Consider the following 12,022-nt stretch of genomic DNA (forward strand, 5'->3'; position numbering starts at 1 on the left):
TCATGCTACCTAGCGGTAATCACTGAAACTAGCTGCTGTGTAATTACATCTTTCTAGTTTAAGCTATTGCCGCTAGATAGCATTGGCATGATCTTAATAGGTCTATTTTTTTCCATTCCTAATTTTCAAGTAAGAAGAGAATGTACAGAATTTCTAATTAAGGACTACAATTTCTGAATTATTCTTTGGTTTAAATGGAACAATTACCAAAATAATGTATTTGTAAATTCCACTCTCTTCACAAGCTATGTATAATAGAACCAACCAATCTTATGAAACTATTTTATTAATTATGGGGCAATAATATTGGTACAACAAGCGAGGAAAATTCTTAATAAATCTCTATAAGATGCATTGATATTTCACTATTTACGAGTAACCTAACTAAAATTATTATCCGTAAGTAAATCATTAAAACTAACGGCTTGATAACAAGTTGAAGATGTGGTGTAAAAGGTTGTCAACAAATCTAACGTTGTTCCTCAGCTATGCTAATCCATTGTATCCATCAATTAACAGTAAGACTAGGAGAAATAAGAAAACGTATATCACGATTCGTGAATGTTTCCGTATAAGGCAGTTAATACTAATGCCAGCTTATATACGCTAGGTCAATCTATTTCGAGAAACAAATAAGAAAAACCATTGGAAAAAGAGGATCTTTTCATCTAACTTTAATCTGATAGGAATGATGCTGCTCCTCGATTTAATAGTTAACACTAAAGCCAGTGCCAAATTGTACTAATTAGGCCGATCTGTTTAGAAACACAAGAAATAAAAACCATTGGAAATAGGAGAAATTGATTCCTAATTTTACTGGAAGACTGCTGTATCAGTATTTGATGGCTTTATATTAAGGCCAAGGCTAGATTGTGTAAGCAGTTTGAAAAAATTGACGTAAAAACTATTAGAAAAGTTGAAAATTACTCATAATTTCACTAGAATACACGTTTCCTTATATGACAGTTAATATTAAGACCAAGGCTAGTTTAGAAGTGGATCTTTTCTCTTAATTTCATTGGAACGCTTCTGTTTCCGTATTTGATAGTAATTATTAAGTTAAAAGCTAGATTTTGAATATTGAGCCGATCTATTTTGAAAAACAAGAAGTAAAAACAGTTGGAAAAAGTGGAATATTTCTCCTAATTTCACTAGTACACTTATGTTTCAGTATTTGACAGTTAATTTTAAGACCAAGGGTAGATTATGTAAGCTAGGTCAATCAATTTTGAGAAACAAGAAAGAAAAACCATTGGAAAAAGTGGATCAGCAGTCTTCCTGGGGACAATTTCTCCTATATCCAATGATATTTACAATCTAGCGGTAGCCTTAATATTAACTATTAAATTCAGGCACAGCATCATTCTTATTTTTCCAACTGTTTTTACTTACTTTTTTTTGAAAATGATATTCACAATTTCAATTTAGCATTGGTCTTAATACTAACTATCAAATAAGCAAAATTAGTCAATTTTGACTTTTTCTATAGCTTTTTACTTCTCACTTCTAAAAAAAAGATCGTACCTACATGTACATTTTACCATTGGCCTTAATAGTGACTATCAAATACAAAACAGGAGTGTTCGAGTGAGAGAAGAAGACGATTTCTACTTTTTCCAATGGTTTTTACTTCTTGTTCAGGAACCCTTGGAAGAAGAAGAATTTATTTCTAGAAACTAAATTAGGCTTCTATTGATGGGCTCAAGTTTACATTTGTAACTAATTTAAGATTTACCTATACATAATTTGTTCAATTTCCATTAATGAATACAATTTAGTTTCGCAACAGGTAAGAAACAAAAAAGATAATAGAAAAATTTCTTTACTAAAAAATGCTATACAATGCTATAAAAGTACAAAATTCAAAATCAATTTTATATGATATAAAAATTTTCATTTCATAACGAAGCAATCAACATAAACTATGCATTAAACTTTATCCTTCAAATCAGTTCTTTTAAGTTAATTTATAAAGTTGATTGACCTCTTTCTTCTTAATTTACATGAAAAATTCAAGGATTTAAACATGAAAATATTATTTAAATTCATTTGACAGGAATCATTACAAAGAATCCAATACTGGGACAGAATGTATTAGAATTTAAAATTCTCATATAAACTTTAAAAGAAATTCGAATTTAAAATTCTCATACAAAGTTTATAAGACCATTTATCGAGTCTATTTAAATGTTAAAAAAAAAAATAGAAAAAAACAAATAAAACAAAAAATTATTTAACTTAATGTAAAACAAATAAACATCATATTCGAGCAACTAAAAATAAAATAGGAATGATCAAGTTTCAGTCGTAGAATAAGAAACATCACAGATAACTGGAATAATTTCACTGGAATGAAAAACCACCTTGAGGTACACTTGCATTTTGATTGAAAACTAACTGCCCATTCTCATGTTCTGCAGAATCCCCTTCATCCTAATGCAACATATACGTTTACAAATATATTTTGCTTTAAAAGCTAATTAGCTATGAATTCAGACTGAGTAAGTCTACAAGAAAACCGATTCAAAGTACTTACCGTAGAAGAGAAAAAAGCATCAATAATGCTGCTACTCTTATGATATACTTGTTCGTTCTCATGATGTTGAAGAAGTTCTAATTTTTCTAAACCGCCGCATTCTTCAATCATTAGAGCAACATTTTCCAATTCGCCAGTTTTTTGTGCTGCCTAAAAATAGTAGTGATTATTGTGAAATAGAAAACTGCATATGGTCTTATCGAAGTTAAAGGTACCTGCTAAGAGGACAACATTGGCACCAGCCAGCCAATATATAATATATATCACAAGATCATGTCTACGAATCACAATTCGACTGTTCAAAGATATATCTTAATTTTGATTAAGGCTAGTCAATAATTTAATTTAAGGCTCATCAACTTTTAGTGCACTGCCGGTCTACTGTCAGTGTTTTCTCGTTACAGGCAGGGAAGCGACCAGTAAGAAACACCTACAAAAGGAAAACCTAAAGGCCAGCAACTGAATTCCCATCCTCCATTCTGTAATTATATTTATAATTTCAGTCAAACTTCTAAGATGAATTTATTGATAGCAGCAGTTTCTAAATCGATCCTTTCTTCCCGATTTTATTATTATCACCTCACATCGATGAGATTCAATGGATTCTTTAAAGATGGTCGCAATTTTTTTTTCTTTGACTTCCTTAAATCAAACATAAATCGATAACTTTGTTCATCAGCCTTTTCAATTTCTCTATACTAACCAAATTCTTAAAATAAATAAAAATAAAAGCAAGAAACGAAGAGAAAGTATAATTAGTAGAAATTACCGCAAGAATATTTTGTAATCCATCCAACACTACTATTACAGTTTTCCACTCTTTACAGTTCAGCAAATCGCATAAATAAAATAAAACACCAGCTTGTACAATAGTGGCTAACTGTTGTGTACTTCCTCCAGATGTAAGATTAGTGACGGCCCACGCAGCTTCTTTTTGTGATCTGAAGTCTCCCTGTAAGAAAATAATAGAAAAAGAAAATAATTGAAGCACCAAAAACCCTTTTTTTAAGCACAAATTATGAATAATTTATTTTATTTATTGAAGGAAAAGAAGTAGTAGCGTCAACACGAATTTCTTTATACGCCAAATGTTCAGTATGAAATGTGCTGATTCACTGACATGATGCAAGGGTATCTTAACTAAATGGAATAGAGCCATTGTAGAGTTTATAATATTGCTGTGTAAACAGGCGACTGCAATGGTGGCCTTTATTATTACCTTATTGATTGAACTTTGATTACATGGTTTACATTAATTTGCAGTGCTTTGATTCTCTGTTGCTAAAAAATTTAATTCTATATTCTTAGGACTATCTAATGTATCTTAAATAACCTTTAAAATCAGTTCGTATTTTCTTCCAGCTTCAGATATGAATCTGAATCATCACGTTTAATCAATTTTTTTTAGAAGAAAACGTTGATCCACTTTTAAAGCTTATTTTTATCTCGTGTTCACAAAAAAAAATATCTAAGGACGATTAAATGGACCTTAACTCAACTATTAGTAAAGGGCCAGTGGAAGGATGGACTTATAAGTCTCAAGTAAGCGTCTAGGCACATTGTGGATGAGCTTCCCCAGCAATATCCGCCAGTTCTCGTCCATTGCTGGATGCCCAACAATCCCATCCGAGAGCCCCTGCCCCATCAGCTTGTGATCGTACACGGCAAAATTTCCAAACTAGAAACCTGGCTCTAAAAATAACCCCTCTCCCTCTTCGTGACACACCCCTACCGCGGAAATGGAGGGACACACAGGCAATAGAGAGTAACTTTATACTCCCACCATAAACACTCAATAAATTAACATTTCCGAAAAAATTATGAAATAAAAGTGATTGTCAATAATAAAAACAGATTTCAGATTTAACGAAAATCTTTTTTTTTTCGGTAACTTCCGGACATATTCGCGAATAACACACTTTCGGTTAACTGAGTTTACTCAAACACGGAGTTTTACGCTTTGAATTACCTTGATAATCTGAAGTTGATAAAACCAAAAGTGTACTAAAGTGACACTTCAGAAATGTAAGATTTAATCAACAATTTAAGAATACCTTTCTGCTAAAAAAAGGAGTGGGAGAAAATTTAGATACCTTTTCCAGAACATGCAGCAAAGGTTGAATAATGCCAGCACTAATAACTTTCTCTATCTGGTCGACATTTCCAGCTGTAATATTAGACACAGTCCATGCAGCTTCTTTTACTATATTTTGACGATCATGCTTTAAAAGTGTTGCCAGATGTTTCAAAGCACCGGCGTTTATTATAGCATCAGTCTGTGAAATAGTGTATAATAATAATAAAATAAGTATAATTAATTGAAAATCATAACTAAATAACTAAATAAATGTACCTGAGAGTCATTTCCTGTAACTATATTACCAACAGTTCTTAAAGCGGGTGTAAGAACAGCTGTATCAGAACCTGACAGTAATTCAACTAATCGTTCCACAATTCCAGTGTCCACAACAGCTTGTATTTTGTCATTAGGACCATCGGTTAAATAAGATAGTGCCCAACATGCATCAGCTAAAAAAAAAGAATAGTTGCTCAATGTATTGAACGCTGAATCCAAGTTTAATACCAAAAAACACATTCTTACTAACCTAAAACATCGTTATCATTGTAGTATAGCAACTTGCACAAATATGGCAGACAGAGGCGCACAATATTAAAAGGCGGCGGAGGATTCTTATTTCTGCACAAGTTTGATAAACTCCACACAATATTTCTTAAAAACATTATCTACAAGAATGAGAAAAATAATGTTTTTAAACTGTATTAAATTACACACTCAGTATACACTTTGCGAAGTAGACATGAGATGTTACAACGAGACACGATAAAATTTCCTTAAATATTATTTCGATATAATTGACACTTATCTAGATATAATTGCGTATTCACACCTAAAACATAAAGGGGCCAGTTTGGCTACAAAATTAAGTACGTGAAGGCTATAAAGCGTTTATCATAATTATTTCATTATAATGCGGTGGAATGATGATAAAAATCTGATATAAATACTGACACGACTTTTTCTTAGAACAACTATTGTAATTAAATTTCCTTTGTCAATAAAAGATAGAATTAGTCCTAAAAAGGGAGTTTATTGTCTAGAAAATTACATAAAGTGTGATTGCATTAACGGTAGGGAGTCCCTACTAGGGACTAAAATTTTATTTTGTCATTAGGAAATGCCATTCGACATTTCGACTAGACATTTTATACCCATAAGTATTGTGCTGGCGTTAAAAGAACATAATGAAGTTGTGTTTATTTATACAGGCTTATATCTCTTAAAAGGAAATTAAGGCTCCATTTCCAAAATAACTGCGAGAATAAAATTAAAAATTAAGAAAAAGCACACTTCCGATAACGGTTTTTATGGTTTCCCTTCACTCGTAGACTTTTAGTTCAGGATGTTTGTTTTGAAATTTGTTTTTTAGAATTTAAAGTATTTTTATAGTAATGAACACTTAAAAGCTTACTCTGTATATCGTAAATCACAAATTGGATGTCAATAGCGAGACCGAACAAAAATCTGAATGGGTTCAGTACATTTTCAAATTCGTTAGTTTAAACAGCGTTAAACCGAAAACGATCTTGATCAGCCTAAATGGTTATTGCTGGGCACTCTATTTTCAGAGATTCAATTTTTAAGGAGATTCACAGATAGGTTATTTTCACGAGTTATAATGTACGCAAAAAATAATAACACCCTCAAAAGCAAATACTAGGCTAAAATATTAATCCAAAATGTAGATGGGCACACATATACAGAGAGCATTCTTCAGCACTTATCAGAGCGTTCAGCTACTCTGTGTAAACTACAAAAGATTATCTGAAAGGCACAAACATGTTCGCCAAGACTATTCAATTAGCACTGACAAACAAGCACGGCTTCGAGAGCTGCATTTCTTAATAAAAGTATTAATTCCAATAGAAAAAACTGAGTCAAGATTTATAGGATCACCCAGACAATCTTACAGCACAATTAAGAATAACACCTAGTATTCTATAATTAGCCAAGAGAAATAAATTGCGTTGGATCAATTTATAAAATAAATAAATAAATAAATATCACATTTGAATTTCAATGAACAGAAATGTGTAATAAATGAGCGCAGAAAATTACACTAGTGTCTGGTTTGATGAGTCCCAGTAAGGCAGGCATTGCGTTGTGTTGAAGAACCAAATCTCTGCTAATAGCACCATCTCCTATTAAACGAGAAAGAAGCAATAGAGTAAATCTATCACAAATGCTGCAAAAAATTGTATGTATTATGTTATTGGAATTAATGAATTCTTTCTTCCCAAATATCAAAGCATATTACAGTAACATTAATAAAGAAATTAGAATATTTCAGGGAAGGGATTAGCTATGAGGTTAGCATACTGGACTCCCACGCGGAGGTCCCGGGTTCGAATCCAGCAGCTGACCCTTAGATTTTCTCTTCCTAGGAGCTTCTTACAGCTCACTGTCCGGTGATGGACAGTGTTGTCTGTAACGAGAGAACACTGTCCGGAGGCCGGCAGTGCACTGGAAAAAGCTCCGGGCGCTAATGACCTCAGCTGTCGATGCGCCAAAAAAAAAAAAAAAAAAAAAAATATTTCACAGAAATATATATATATATATATAAATAATATATATTTCAGAAAATTACTTCTTATTTTGAAACTTTACCTGCTATATTGCCTAGTGCCCACACAGCTTGTTCAGCAACATTTAGTTCTGGAGAAGAAAGCAAGTCGACCAATTTAGGTACGGCTCCTCCTTTAACTACTGCCATTGTTTGCTCTGAAGTACCGGAAGCTACATTTGTTAGAGCCCAGGCTGCTTCAAATTGAAGTGGAGGGCTGAATAATAAATAATATTGAAACAATATTTACTTTATTTCTTTTTAAAATTATAGTTGACAGTTACAAATAAAATCACTTTTGTAAATATTATACGAATTATTTTATTTACAACTTTACTAAATTAATTTAGCTGGAATCAATCTGGGATTTCCGCGACATTAATCACTGAACTCTAATCCTTTCCTGAAGAGAAATGTTTAATGAAGTCATTCTATTTTGTTGCAAAATGTACAATATTCAAGAGTTTGAAATTTGTGTAAAATACCATTACAAACAAGATACTAATTTTTTTTCAATTAAACGTGGATATACAATAATTTTTGGGCATGAAAATGAATACCTTAGATTCAATTCACCCAAAGCTGAGAGGAAATCCTTTTGTAATGATTTTTAAATGATTTATATACGTCTATATCCACAGAAAATGTATTATTATTATAGTTTAAGGGGTTTTAAAGTAACTAATTTCAAAAGTACGCTTATTCTAGGTACTTGAAAATGAACCCCATTCTAATTTCTACTACCAGTTTTATTTAAATATTTCTGCTTTAGTGCCATCAATCAACACTCAGGTCATCCCATATATCGTAAGCCCAAATAGTGCATAAGGGACATTGCCCCCTAAAAGAAAAAAATAATATGATTTATATGGAAAGTGAGAGCAATGGAGCAGTTTTTCATTGGGTCACCTTTAGATGATAAAAAAAGGTCAATGCAACTTTTTGTTTAATATAAAAAAAAAATTAGCTGCTAATTGAATGTAGCCAAATTTGTAAAAGGAACTCCAAATATGTAAAATTAGAAACAACAAGCTATGCATCACATCACAATGTTTTCTTTAAAAAGCAAGACGGTTTTTAGAGAAATCAAAATATATACAAAACCATGATAAGCCCTGTTGTGATACAAATTGTGAACTATGTAGCAGAAACCGGGGTGTTAACGAAAAAGCAGGAAAAAAGTTTAAATACCTGGGGAAAAAAGGTTTTAAGAAAAGTATATGGTCCTGTAAGAAGTGGTGACGGATGGAAAATGAGATCCTACTCAGAACTGAGGGTTGCTGTACCGTGAACCAGATATAGTGAGAATGGTAAAAGCCAGTAGACTGAGGTGGATTGGGCACGTAGAAAGAATGAGAAAAGAGAGAATACCCAAGAAAGCAATGGATGGTCACCCAGGTGGTAGAAGATTGAGGAGCAGGCCGAGAATGAGATGGTTGGAGGATGTCCGCGGAAAACTAGAACAACAAACAATGACAAAATTTCGTTAGTTTTAACAAAGGCAATTCGGTAGCCTTTTTATGCGACACTACAAGACTTTTATCAACACTCACTCACCTCGACGGAGTTCAGCTTGCCATATTATGCTAATTTACGTTATTTCTAATGGTAATTACTTCCACAGTAAACCCATAATAACCATAGTGTCTGGTATTTGTAACAATCATGACATGTGGGAAAAAAGTCTAATAGCCAATTAGAATGACGTGATAAGCTTACCTAAGAGAATAAAGCTTTTTTTATTGAAAAGAGAATAAATCTTGCCTTTTTAGATTTGTTAGGGTTAACGTACTGTAGAGGTGCTTCTTGAAAGATCATTGAATATATTTAGATTGAAGGTGACATAACTTTTAGTTATTTAGTTGCATTTGTTGTCATGCCCAGTTAATTCCGTTTAAGAAACGAGGTATTACTACTTTCAGAAGATTGAAAGGTTCTTTCCAGATAAAACAATAGTTTGGATGAAAGAGAGAATGGAACTTTTTTCACCCAACTACTTTTTGGAGCAACTTTATAAAACAAAAATATAAATAATTTGCTTAATCTATTATAAAGTAATAAATTGAGATCATTATAACAACAAGTATGACTTACTTGTTAAAACAACTTAGAAATTCAATGCACCGAGGAACGAGCCCAGAATTTATCAGAATATCAATAGGAGGATTCTTCTCACGGCTTAATGTTTTTCTAGCCGCTTGGGTGGCCAAAAACTGAAGATTTTCGTCAGAACTTTGCATTCCTGTAAAAATAAATAAAATGATTCATTGAGCAAATTCAATCTATTCAGAAAGAATACCACAAAGAAAGGAGAATAGGATGGTTATAAAAAAAAAGGTACCAGCAGTTATTTCTTCAATAGTTGTGGGTACTTGGGCATTACTCTCTTGCAATGGGCTGGTAGGTTCATCTCTTAAAGATATGTTCCTTCTTTTCAATAACTGTTCTTCCTTTTTCATTTTTCTCAATTCTACACTAACTTCATTTCGCCGTCTGCGCATCTCCTAAAAATTAAATTAAATTGAATTAAATTTTCCTGTGAATCCAGTAACTTCAAATAAAGTTTTTTTAAATTTTGAACATCAAATAAAAGTTTACAATTCTTAAAATTTAGGATTAATGTAGCGAGGATTCGCTTAAAATAGCAAATCAGTATTTACGCCGTTTCGACACATTTTTTGCCTCCCTCAGACCTTGATATTACAAAAACATATTAGTCTATTGAAACACAGGAACAAAAATACAAAACATCTTTTTAAAAAACTATTGGTAATGAAATCAATAACAATTCGTTAGTCTTATGTAGTTATGTGAGTTACAGAAAAAAACTGAGAACCATGGAGTGGAGAACAGTCATATTGCCAAGTATTACCAGAGTGAGAGAGAATATAACAGAACTTAGAACTTTAATTTGCCGAATTCTCGCTAGTTTAATCCCACATATTAATAGTTTAAAGTCACTAATAAAGAATACAAATTTAAAATTCTTACTGTCAAAATAGTTCATTAAAAATATAAAATAATAACTATGTAAATCATTTAAGAAATTTAGAGATAATTAACAAACAGAAAATAACGAATGAACATATATATATATATATATATATATGTTTAAAAATTACCTCAGAATCAATTCCTCTACTTTTGAAGTGTCTAAGACGATTTGGAATATTATTTTCTTGAGACGGCATCTTGAATATCCGAGTTCTGAAAACAAGTTTATATTATTTTATGTAAACACAATTTAGAACCTAATTGAATTCAAGACTAATACAGTATGTTTACACTGTCGCATTCAATTATATCTCAATGGTTAATATCTATATAAATTAACTGGGACAAATTATTTGTTTTTCCTCGCAATATTTACTCTTACTTCGACGTGGGCTTACGTATCCCATTCCTCAAGCCTAATCTGCAGTGTTATTTGAGTTAGAGTAGACTGATTATCCACTTATCATGGTTACATGCGGGAAGCCTAATAATCATTATGGAAAATCCCAAACAACACGAACTAACCATTAACAAGCTTCTTTTCGCTAAACCGAAGTGTCTGTACACGTAATCTACCTTTCCATGGCCTCTTTAAATACATAATGGAAGTGTTCTGTACTTAGACTGAGATACAACTGAATAAGTGGGTAAGCAAAATTGAAGGTTCTATTGAAGCGGATAAAATAGAAAGAACAGTGAAAACAAGTAAAAAAAAAAGCAATATTCTACTTCTTGAAATTTCCTTTTTTTTTTTTTTAATTAGATCTTCGTAAAATAAGGATTTCACTAAATTCTTGCCGACGTTTCTATTATTTTCTTATATCAGAAATTAATTTAGAAAAGAAGATATTAGAACATTCTTGTGTAATCCATACACCCTAATGAGAAAATTCTGGGTGTAAAGCCTAAATCTAGGAATCTAGATTATGTCCATTACAGAATTTTTGATTAGATTCAAAAGCGTTATCCATTCAGAGTCACAAACACAATATTTAGTCAAATTAATTTTTTTCCAATACATGTCAACCTCTCATACATGAGTTCAAATATTACTTATGTAATAATTAAAGTGAATGCCATAAATAAATAATTTCAAACTTCACACAAGTGCTAATCCTAAACTAACTTTCCAGCAGTAACTAAACAGTGCACAAGATTTAATTTCTCTTACCTAATATTTCAAGTAAAATATATCTTGCAATGTTACATTTCAAGATTTTTTTTATCTTGATTACATTATAGCTCTCCAAGTACTCGTTTTCTTGCGTGTACTAACATGTCTACATATTGCACTTCCCATTTCCACCAGCATGAAATAATTAATTTCAATACATTTATCACACTCCATTATCTTGTATTTTGTTAAAACAAAGGCTATTTCAAATAAATCTCAAAGAACATTAGATTTAAAACTCAAAAAATGTTTTTATCTTTTACTTATAAAACTAAAATGCAAAAAGTTAAGAAATCTCAACTACTTATTTACATTTCGTTCACATATCAGTATTAGTATAACAATCAGTATTTGTATGTAATAACGTGATTTAATTTCTAATTCTTTTACTGCTGTAAGAAATTTAAAAATTATTTCAGAAGACAATATTTCAACACGCTTGTACAGCTAAATCAAATGTAAATACCGATTGAAATACAGAATATTATTTTTTTACTTACTCTTTTATCAGTTATGAAGTACGAAACTTGCGAAGACTAGTTCAATGTTTACAGAAAATCACACTAACTTTCCTCTCTTGATTCAATTCAATATAATGCGTGCTGGCTGGCACGGAGAACTGTGGCGAATGAGATGGAGATCCAGGGCAAAAATGGCGGTTTACATTTAAAAACG

The 12,022-nt window shown here is 31.6% G+C and overlaps 1 protein-coding gene across 2 annotated transcripts; it reads right to left on the bottom strand.

Annotated features, from left to right (window-relative positions):
- Nucleotides 1-1,806: 1,806 nt before the first annotated feature.
- Pen (karyopherin subunit alpha) lies at nt 1,807-12,002 on the bottom strand. 2 transcript variants are annotated; one of them, XM_074133029.1, is made up of 12 exons: nt 11,848-12,002; nt 10,302-10,386; nt 9,521-9,683; nt 9,274-9,421; nt 7,224-7,396; nt 6,675-6,757; nt 5,143-5,281; nt 4,890-5,065; nt 4,630-4,812; nt 3,306-3,488; nt 2,537-2,686; nt 1,807-2,433 (listed from the first exon to the last, which is right to left on the bottom strand). In XM_074133029.1, exons 2-12 carry the CDS (start codon nt 10,368-10,370, stop codon nt 2,344-2,346), a joined length of 1,557 nt encoding a protein of 518 aa, XP_073989130.1. In that variant the 5' UTR covers nt 10,371-10,386; nt 11,848-12,002; the 3' UTR covers nt 1,807-2,343. The 2 variants fall into 2 exon arrangements, with proteins under 2 accessions (XP_073989130.1, XP_073989131.1); XM_074133030.1 differs by lacking the exon at nt 11,848-12,002 and adding an exon at nt 11,345-11,490.
- Nucleotides 12,003-12,022: the final 20 nt, after the last annotated feature.

This window comes from Rhodnius prolixus, unplaced genomic scaffold (assembly GCF_049639745.1).
Source record: "Rhodnius prolixus isolate KJV_2025 unplaced genomic scaffold, Rpr scaffold_10, whole genome shotgun sequence".
Taxonomy (NCBI): Eukaryota; Metazoa; Arthropoda; class Insecta; order Hemiptera; family Reduviidae; genus Rhodnius; species Rhodnius prolixus.

Coding starts and splice junctions, on each gene's coding strand:
- Pen (XM_074133029.1), bottom strand. CDS start 10,370: ATGCCGTCTCAAGAAAATAATATTCCAAATCGTCTTAGACACTTCAAA. Junction 9,684..10,301: donor GTAGAGGAATTGATTCTGAG/GTAATTTTTAAA, acceptor TTTAATTTTTAG/GAGATGCGCAGACGGCGAAA. Junction 2,687..3,305: donor GATTACAAAATATTCTTGCG/GTAATTTCTACT, acceptor TACTATTTTTAG/GCAGCACAAAAAACTGGCGA.